The following is a 10076-nucleotide window of genomic DNA, read 5'->3' as shown; positions in this document are numbered from 1 at the left end:
TTGATTTATATGGCGTTTTATTTCCAAAGAACCATGCCTAGCATAGGAGCCTTACTTTCAAGTTATCAAACATTCCTTAGTAGTCTTTAAGCGTTGTATGAAATCACTTCTACAGGCTGCTTTGTATTATCACAGTAAGTGTTGCTCATGACAGTCCCAGTGCAGTTAAGAACCTATGGAACTCACTGAAAGCTCTGGAACTAGGGAGTCACAAGTAGTTAAAGTTCTGCTTTCAACAGGACCTGAAATTAGCTGCTGCTAGACTGGGATCCAGCACTTTCCCAGTTCTGTTTAATATAGTATTTATGGTTCAAAACCTTTTAAAATCAGTTCTCCAAGTAACTACATGTAATTGGTTGCAGGTTTGAGGCACACATTATTTTAAAAAAACAACCCCAAGATGCAAAGGCTTAAGAAAAAATATGTTGGCATTTACAAGTTTTCTGCAACAGGAGTTATTGCCAGAGAGGCATTCTCATCGTGGTTATCAGGCTGTCCGTAACTCGGTGTCCAGTAATAGTGCCTCTTAAGGCCATGGGAGACTTCAGCAAAGTACGTGTTCCCATCCACTTCATACGGATCGACATCTGTGCCGGTTGGTTTCAGGCGACCGCTTTTAATTAACTCTGCAAATGCCTGAAACACACAGGGTAGATAGATATCTCTTGATAAGAGATCCTTGTTCTTTTAAGGGGAAATGCAGCCGTGGGTGGCTGCAACACTGGGAGAAGGAGATCAAACCCTCCCCTCACCCCAGCATTGCTTTTCTAATCCAAATCCCTCTTCCTCTATTTTTTTACAGTGTTAGAAGGATGTCAGCTATTTCATTTCATAAGAAGAAAACAGATGTACCACACAGCAGTCTTCATCAAATTTGTTTCCCCATATGTAGATATAGGAAAGAACTAGGTTTGTTTTCATTGACTCTGCAAGGGCCACCAGTCCTTTCCCAGATATGTTGTTGTTTGTCACTGCCAGCCTAGAGAGCACAAGGATTTAAGCAAAAAAACCAAGGTCATTGAGTAGATGCAGACAGCCAAGCAATCATAAATTACATAAATCCATATATGTGAGCCATTCTATTCTTTTCTCCCAGCAGCTACCAGCCATGAAGTCCACCCAGCTCCTCCCTTAACAGCCTCTGCTTCTTCCTGCCCACTAGCGAACCCGGGAGAGGAAGGATGTCCTGTTCCTCGTGACTAGAAAACCCTCTGCTGCTGGTTTTTGAGATTTGAAGCAGTTGTTCTCTTCTGTTTTCAACTTTTCCTGATCTACTGTCATATCTGTTTACTGGGTTCACAGCAGGGATGAGGAAGAAGAGTGATTCAGTTTGCATCTCAAGGCAAACTTAAACGTGCAAGAAGAAATCCTTGCACTGATGGGACTCAAGAATTGACAACTGCCCCAAATTCCTAAGACAGCCCCCCCCCCCCCACGCAGGCTCTGTGACCCAAGAACTTACTTGGGGAGAGCAATACTTTTATGGTAGTTGAAAGCAGCAGGTGATCTGAAAGGTGCAGTGTAACAGAAGTTGCTGTGGTGGGCCTTTTGGATTGGAAACTGCTTTCCCAGTGATGTCACCATCACCTCAACAGTTTTCTGGAGCTAGACCCATGGGTCATTGTTGTGTTTACTGCAGACATATTTTGGTCTGAAGTATGGGCCATTTTGCTTTGAAAATTCTGTGCCGCCTTATCCAAATGCCTGCGCTCACAGTAATGCATTATGGGAGTTAAGAGTTCTGTATACTAACGCTTGAAGAGTCCGATTATGTGTAGTAAGGGCCTCACTCAGATAGAAAGCACCATCGTCCTCTATCCTGTTAAAATTAAGGTCCAGGATTTCCAGGGTGGCGTTGTGTTTTAACAGCTTTCCCAAAAATTTAATACCATCCCGAGTAATTTTGTTGCTGAAAAGAGACAAGCGTACACATTTGTTTTTGTTCAGAAACATCTTTCAGAGGACAAAGTGGACTTTGTTCTACAAAAACTTAGGTTGCTATAAGCGAGCTAGTCTTCGCTGTGCCACAAAACTCTTGTTTCTTTTAACTGTTAAGGGGCATTACTTTTTATTATATTTATCAGTCGCCTTGTAAAATAAATGCTGAAGTCATTGTACAAATAAAATGTGAATAAAAACATGACACTAAAACCATACTAAAGCCACAATAAACTTAAGAGACAACTGGCATAAAAACCCAAATGCAAAATCTGCAAAATAAAATACTATGTATGTGTAGCACTGAGCAAGAACAGCCATCAAATATTTACAATAAAACCACCAACCACATTACAGGGACTTAAAACCAGGAGCCAGTGTAGTAGATATTGTAATTAAGAGCGTGTGCTGGAGAGCTGCCAGTTCAATCCTGTTACTGTCATGAATACATGAGGTGGCCTTAGACCAGATGTGGAAAATCTTTGGCCCTCCAGATGTTGCTGAACTGCAAGCTCCCATCATTCCTGGCCATTGGCCTCACTTGCTAGGGCTGATGGAATTGTAATTTAGAGACATATGGAGAGCCAAAGGTTCGCCATCCCTGCATTAGACAATCCATTATTCTCTCAGACTGACCCTGCTCCCTCCATTCTGCAAAATGGCCCACTGCAAGAATTACCAGAATAATGTATGTGAAGCACTTTGCATATTTAAACTGCATGATCTAAATCTTAAGCATTATTATTAAACATTGTACAGTCGTACCTTGGTTGACAAACGCCTTGTGAGTCAAATGTTTTGGCTCCCAAACACCACAAATCCAGAAGTGAGTGTTCTGGTTTGCGAATGTTCTTTGGAACCCAAACGTCTGACGCGGCTTACGCGGCTTCCAATTGGCTGCAGGAGCATCATGCAGCCAATTGGAAGCTGCGCCTTGGTTTCTGAATGTTTTGGAAGTCGAATAGACTTCCGGAATGGATTCTATTTGACTTCCAAGGTACAGTTGTTTGAAATACTCAGTTAAAAATCGATCTTAGCTTATTTTGAGAAGTAGGTATCAAGTGCATCAGTTTTCATACACTGCATATCATTCTAATAGCTAAAATGCTATCTTTATAACTCAAGCTTCTCTTACCAGCTGAGATCAAGATATCGCAGGGTGCTGTTTTCATACAATGCATCACACAGGCGTTCCATGCCAAAGTTCTTCATTTCGTGTTTACACAAATGCAGTTCAACAAGAGTGCAGTTGACTTTCAACATGAGGGCTGTGTGGACCGTGGTCTCTTCCTAAAGTTCCGTATTATTGAATTACAACTTGAACATAAGATGTTCTAGAGCCAGTGGGGATGTGTACCCTGCTCACATTACAAAATACATCTGGTCACTTCTATGGGGATAAATGCAGGTGTGATGCACATTATCATTTGCTTTGCTCCACAGGACAGGTATATTCCATCCACCAAATTTTATTGTGCGAACATGTAGCATGTAATGCTAAGCCAAACCATTGCTTAGCTTGAATGTGTGAAGATTCCCAGAGAGGAGCTTGTGGCAGCTGTGCCCCTTCCCCAGTCCTTGTGCTCTCACACTGTTCTGAGCTAAGCCATGGTTTGGCTTAGTGTGTCATCTCATGTATTCTGTTGCTCCAGATAAACCATGATAACAGAACAAACCTTGATGACGGCCCGTGAGACAAACCATGAACCTGGGTTCAGAGGGCACACTTAGACAAACCATGGCTTAGTTCAAAGCAGAATAGCATCAGTAGGGCCAGAGAAGAAGCCAAGCAGCTGAAATCTCCTTTCCAGGAGCCCACATGGTTGCACATCTCCGCTAAGCCAGTTTGGCATAGCATTACAGTATGTGCAGACCAGCTCTGTATGTAACTAGCTATCCACAACATGAAGGTGTTTGGAAGTGGAGTTGCCCTGTATTTAAATTCAAATACGCCTAACTCTAGGGTCCTGCTTTATGCTGAACAAAGGTTAATTGAATTGAATATGAAAGCATCCCCTTGTACTGCACCTGAGCATACAACACAGCTCTTGCTGAGATTAACAATAACATCTATATTAAGGAATGGGGAAAAGCAGAACTGGAGACTACTTACAGACAATAGGGTTTGAAAATTCTGCTGCCTAGTTTAATCTTTTGGAGATATGCTTTCTGCCATTTACCTTGCAGTAAGGGTGGGCGGATGTCAGGCTAGTGGTGTGTGTGTGTGTGTGTGTGTGTGTGTGTGTGTGTTTCTAGATCTCTAAGATCCACCCACTAGAGCCAAGAGTTTGCACAGTGGGGCAGATATACACTTCAAATAGAAGGATAAAGGATACCTCTGAGAATTTGTCTTTAATATCAACTGAGCTCTCAGCCATCTCACACAAAAATCTATTCCTTGTTCCCATCCCTGCCAAATTTTCTTCATTTCAGTAGCCACAGAGAGAAAGAGAATTTTAGCTGTTATTGTTAAAACTGTTGAAAAGCTTTGTCAATGCTTATTCTTATTCCCTAGGCTTGTTTTCGATGCATCATTCCTGGCTCCTGGCTCCCCATTTCAAGGGAAACAATGCAAAATGTTGCTTACCTCTTCGCTGTAGAGTATTGGCCGATTTAGATTTATGGCTTTGATTGCACTATTGTAATTCAAAACTGTTGCTAATGCTATGAGACTCTGTGTGCGCTGGAAATAAAAGACAAAAGACACAATCCAGAGTAAGGCAGGTGCATTTAGCTCCCACTGAGTAAACCCTCCATCTACAAGCAAGATTATATTTTGTCCCACCAAACTCACAATGATATGTTTGAAACAGGCTTACATTTCTGTGCCTGTAGACGTGTCCTAAAATGGCAATTTTACTCACCAGATCTGTGTCTCCCAAATCTAACTTCTGTAAAGTGTTGTTAACTTGCAACATTGCTGCAAAATACATTCCTCCCTTGTTGTCGATCTTGTTGCCAGTCATTCTTAAGTGAAGCAGTGTTTCATTCCTCTAGGTGTGAAAAGTCAATTATTTCCAATATAACCGTAATCTAAACTCACCGAAATAGTTATCTCCTAGAATACTGTTTATTTCTATGAAAAATAATAACCTGCTACTGCTACAATCCTGTAACATGCTTAAGAATCATATTTGGGCAGCAGGGGCGGGGAGTACTAGTGTTAAATAATCCCACAGCTGGGAGGCAGCCTGTGGTTTACCTAATTGATCCCCATTTCCTGAAACCAAGACAGCCTACACCCAAAGCACTGCTCTCAGTGGCAATTCTAAATAAATATGCTTCTGACTGCAGCTTTAAGCATTAAACAATTTAGTTCTGCAAGCTGATTTCTGAGTTCCAAAGTATTTTGCTTCAAAGGGGAAACTCGTGTAGTGTTCTTTCTTATCCAGCTGAACAATACTTACATGCAATGATTTAGCTATGAATTCTGCTCCCATGGTACCAATGTCATTAAACATCAAGTTCAGGTACAGAAGAGTATGATTATCCTGGAATAGAAGGAAATTCAGTTTGCTGTCAATGTGTGGGTTCCGCCAGACCCTTCCTTCCCATTCTACCCAAAGCCTGGTCATCTGAAAACTGCAAAGCCATGCCCTTCCCAAGTGGATGTACACTGCATTCCAAGAACACCAAACTCCAGGCAGGCACCAGGACCCGAGAAACCTCTCTGTGCTCTGAGTCTGAGATGCGCGTAGCAATGCCTTACCAACGACATTGATTAAGTCGCCCTGCATTTACACATTTCGCTAAACTCCGTTAAGTTCTTTATAATACGGTTTGTATTTCTTGTTTAAAATAAATTTTTAAAAAAAGATTTACAAAAAAACCCAAAACGATGTCCTGGAAGGAACGCAGCGCATCGTAAAGGAGAAAGTTACACGTATAAAGCTCACTTTTTGAAGAAGGTCAACTTAACAAATTGCAGCTACAAAATCCACAAATATCATTTAGCCCTGCCCCCCCCCCCTGCAAGAAGTACCTGAAGGAAAGCTGCAATGTGTACTGCACCAGCGTCACTCAAAAGATTATATCTCAGGTCAAGTCCTGAAAGAGCCGAGGAATACAGAAATGAGCAGGCTCCATGTTAACCTTAATGGATCACTTTTCGCCCAGTCCTTTTGTCTTAGCCACCAAATTCTCTGCACCTTTTCATCTACTGTAATTGCATTTCCATACATGAGACTTAGGATAACTGTCAAAGGAAAGAATCCTGGGAACCGTAGTTTACCTCTCAAGAGCTACAATTACCAGCACCTTTAATAAACTACACTTTCCGATATTCTTTTTTTGGGGGGTGGGGGGAGGATATGCTTTAAATGCATGGTGAGTACAAAAGTCGTCTTTCAAAGAAGCAGGTTTGTTACACAATACCTCCAAACCAACTGCAATTGCATGCGCTGAATTTGGCATGATGCGCCTGAATCCCACTCGAAAATAGTGACGGTCTGTAAGTGCCCTTCAAGTGGCTCTTGCTTCCTTTAGTTTTCTAATGTGTATATAAAACCCAGCCTCTCTTTTGCTTCCACTTATGCAACCCACATAGGTTGGACACTTTCACTGGAGGAAAAAAACAGAGCTTCATTATTGTGTGACTCTGAAATTCTGGAATGCCCCCCCAAAAGCCTGATGTCAAAGTTTAGTGCTCGTTTAGCGTCATGAGCCCTGTGTTTTGTGCCACCCACAAACAGAGCAATTGACACAGAAAATCGAGGTTACAAGTTAATGCCAAAAAAGTTCAACCTTCCTGCTTTAGTTGGGCTTGTCAACTGAAGGCAAAACCTTCTCCAGGGAAGAACACTCATTCATGCGGCAGGTGGCTCTTCTCTCTTTGTCTATTCAGCATGAAATAATGCCTGCAGCTAATATAAGTAAACTATGGGAAAGACTCAAAGGTGATTTAAGCCTCCCTTGGCAAAATGCCCCATGTCCTGTTTGCACAAGAGCTGGCTTTTGCTCCAGCCCTGGGCTTGTTCTGTAGAGAATTCATAGGAAGAAAACCAACTCTCAGTATCCAAGGCTTAGGTTGTGCCTGCATCACGTTTCATTTCAGTATTAATTGCATCCAGTGCTATTTTCCTAGAAAAAGAGGCGGCAGAGCTCACCATGAACACCTCTCTTCTTCTCTTAAAATGGTAATGGCGCCCACCTGAGAGGTGCCGGAACTGAGTTCCAGCAATTTCCGGCTGAAAAAAGCCCCGATTACATAATAGGTAATACTCTTTTTTTCCTTTTTTGGGCAGGGGGTAAGGAACCATTTCTCACCTGAGCGCCACATGTGCTTCTGGGAAATTTTCCAGGGGCTGCTTGCCCAGAAGCAACAGTGGGAGGAGCAAGGAATATAAATGTTCAACGGTAACATTTATGCTCATTGCTCCACCCACATGCTCCACATGCTTGCATGGCCTCCTCTACCCTCCACCCAGGGAAGCGTGAGGCATTATCAGATTTCAAGGGCATATTCCAGCCAGGCAAAATCACCCGAGGAGGATGCAAAGCAAGGCCAGTAAGTGGTGTGGCTTGGAAGATTCATTAGCGCTAAAAACAGAGGCTTGGAAAGTGGCCCTCAGTAGGTGATGTTGCCTTTGTGCTGAAAAAGGTTCCCTATCCCGGTAAAAGACTTCTGGGAGAAGATTTATAACGCATTGAAAAAAATGTTGAAATATACATTTATTAAGAAACCAGAGGCCTTTCTTCTTGGAATAACAGGTTTGGAATTGCCCAAGAAATATGTCAAATTGTTTTTGTATGCCACAACTGCAGCAAGAATTTTGTTAGCTAAGAACTGGAAAACACAAGAAGTTCCAACAGTGGAAGAATGGCAGATGAAAATGATGAACTTTTTGGAGCTAGCCGACCTGACTGGAAGAGTCCGCGACCAGAAGGAGGAGGAGTACCAGGAGGAATGGATGAAATTTAACGACTATTTAGTTAAATATGTTAAGATAACTTAACTGGAAAAGCTTGCAATTATCAGATAGGCTTAAGCTTTAAATATGTAATGTTAGGAATTAATATGTTTTAAGCTAAAATAGAAAGAAAGAAAGATGTTAAGTGATTAAGTTAATTACTGTATTTTTCGCCCTATAGGACGCACTTTTCCCCCTCCAAAAATGAAGGGGAAATCTGTGTGCGTCCTATGGGGTGAATGCAGGATTTTGCTGAAGCTTGGAGAGTGAGAGGGGTCGGTGTGCACCGACCCCTCTCACTCTCCAGGCTTCAGGAAGCTATCCGCAAGCCTGGAGAACCCGAAACCCTAACCCTAACCCTAACCCTGCTGCCCGGAGCGCGCTGAAGCAGAGCGCCCTGCGCTTCGGGCAGATATCCGCAAGCCTGGGGAGCCCGCGGGAGTTTCTGCAGGGCTCCCTAGGCTGCGGATAGCAGCCTGCTGCTCGGAGCGCGGGGCGCGCTTAAGCTGTGGCAGGGGGGGGATATTTTTTTTTCTTTATTCCCCCCCCCCAAAAAAAACCCCTAGGTGCGTCCTATGGGCCAGTGCGTCCTATAGGGCAAAAAAATACGGTATATGAGAAAATTGGTTTTGGAAAACTGTTAAAATGATATACACTGAAATTCAACTAGGGGGATTTAAGGAAGTCACTTAACAATGTCACTAAGATTGGTTCAAATACAGCTGAGATTTATGTCTGTCTGTTTGTTTGTTAAAATTCTTTTTGGAAAATCAATTTAAAAAAATTGAGGGGGAAAAAGAAAAAGGTTCCCTATTCCTGGCTTAGAGAAAGGGGGGTATGTGAGTCTGAAAGGCAGTTTCTATAGTGGATCTTGTGCACAAAAACTGCTCTGTGGATCAGGTTGCAAATCCAAAATAAAGATTCTTGATGGTTCTTTGTTTGCTCAGTCCTCCACCCTGGGCTAAGTGCAGGCATGGGTGTGATAAGGAATGTTTTCAGTGCTCACCCACAGCACAGAATAAGCAACAGAGAAAAACTGCCTACATTAGTAGCTTAAGATAGTTAGTAGCTTACCCCCTGGAAGGCTGAATATTTCTCAATATGCACGTATGAAAAGGCCGACAAAGGAAGTGGGCAGAGAATGGAACTAAAGCTATCAATTGGTCTGCATTTCAAAGGTTCAAATAAAAACAAGACATACCTGTAAGAAACATATTATTTGTAAAAATTGTAGCCAGGATTTGAAAATCGTCATCTGTCACCTTCTGCACAGGTATCAAGCGGTTATTTCCAGCAATTTTTATAGTGATTTTCTTTTTCAACCTGTTACGATGTAAATGGGAAAGTTGATTGTTGTTGTGGTTTGGTTTTTCTTAGTGCTTCAAAAATTACTTCTGGACTCAAAGAAGCTCCTCTTCAATAAAACTTTTAGTAGAAAGTGATCAGTTTATATAATCACAATGTGGATGGCAGTTTAAAAGGAAACTTTATGTACAGAATTAACAATTTAGCGTAAGGTTACGATTTTTTTCAATGAATTCGGGGACACTTTTCAACTTCCTACTAAATACCGTATTTTTCGTCCCATAGGGCGCACCGGCCCATAGGACGCACCTAGTTTTTTGGGGGGAAAATAAGGGGGGATTTATTTTTCCCCCCCAGGCGCAGGGCTGGGGTGGGGGAAGCCTGAGCTTCCCCCGACCCCAGCCCCCAGAACACGCAGCTCTCTGCAAGCGGTGGGAGAGCTGCGCGAAGCCTGAAGCCTGGGGGATGCTGAGCTCAGCGCCCCCCAGGCTTCTGGGTGCAGGCAGCTCTCTGCAAAGTGGTGGGAGAGCTGTGTGTTCGAGACCAGGGAAGAGAAACCGCGGAAGAGGACTGGGAAAAATTTAAGGACTATTTAAAGAAATATGCAAAAATTGGTGAAAGATAGGTTGGTGCTGAATGGGAAGATAGGGGTTAACTGCGGTAATAGATAAGAGAATGAAAATGAGAGTTATTAAGATTAAGTTGAAACAAGCTGGGGATTTGCTTAAAATTTATTGACAGGAGAATGCAGCAAGGGGAGGTATGAGGAAGTCGAGAAAGTAAGGCACATGAAACTAAGATTCAGAAGTATATCTGTTTTACGTTTAATTGTTTTGTATTTGTTTGTGTTGAAAATGTTGTGGAAACTTTAATAAAAATTAATTTTTTTTAAAAAAAAGGGAGAGCTGTGTGAAGCCCGAAGCC

General features: G+C 42.4%; 1 protein-coding gene across 3 annotated transcripts in view; it reads right to left on the bottom strand.

The window, feature by feature from the left end:
* LRRC34 (leucine rich repeat containing 34) overlaps positions 1–10076 on the bottom strand; it is a 17740-nt gene continuing 7664 nt past the window's right edge. For 2 of the 3 annotated variants that reach the window (XM_081911239.1, XM_081911240.1), the window contains exons 3-11: positions 9049–9170; positions 5921–5985; positions 5346–5429; positions 4803–4931; positions 4526–4621; positions 3074–3228; positions 1754–1909; positions 853–979; positions 1–636 (exon numbers count right to left, since the gene is read on the bottom strand). In XM_081911239.1, coding sequence (XP_081767365.1) covers positions 433–636; positions 853–979; positions 1754–1909; positions 3074–3228; positions 4526–4621; positions 4803–4931; positions 5346–5429; positions 5921–5985; positions 9049–9170 — 1138 coding nt within the window. In that variant the 3' untranslated portion in view covers positions 1–432. The remainder of the gene's footprint in view (positions 637–852; positions 980–1753; positions 1910–3073; positions 3229–4525; positions 4622–4802; positions 4932–5345; positions 5430–5920; positions 5986–9048; positions 9171–10076) is intronic. The other variant, XM_081911241.1, reaches the window with a different exon arrangement.

Source organism: Podarcis melisellensis (genome assembly GCF_964234715.1).
Source record: "Podarcis melisellensis genome assembly, chromosome: 5".
Taxonomy (NCBI): domain Eukaryota; kingdom Metazoa; phylum Chordata; class Lepidosauria; order Squamata; family Lacertidae; genus Podarcis; species Podarcis melisellensis.
Note: the sequence above shows the minus strand (reverse complement) of the source record. Positions and strands in the feature narration are given on the sequence as shown.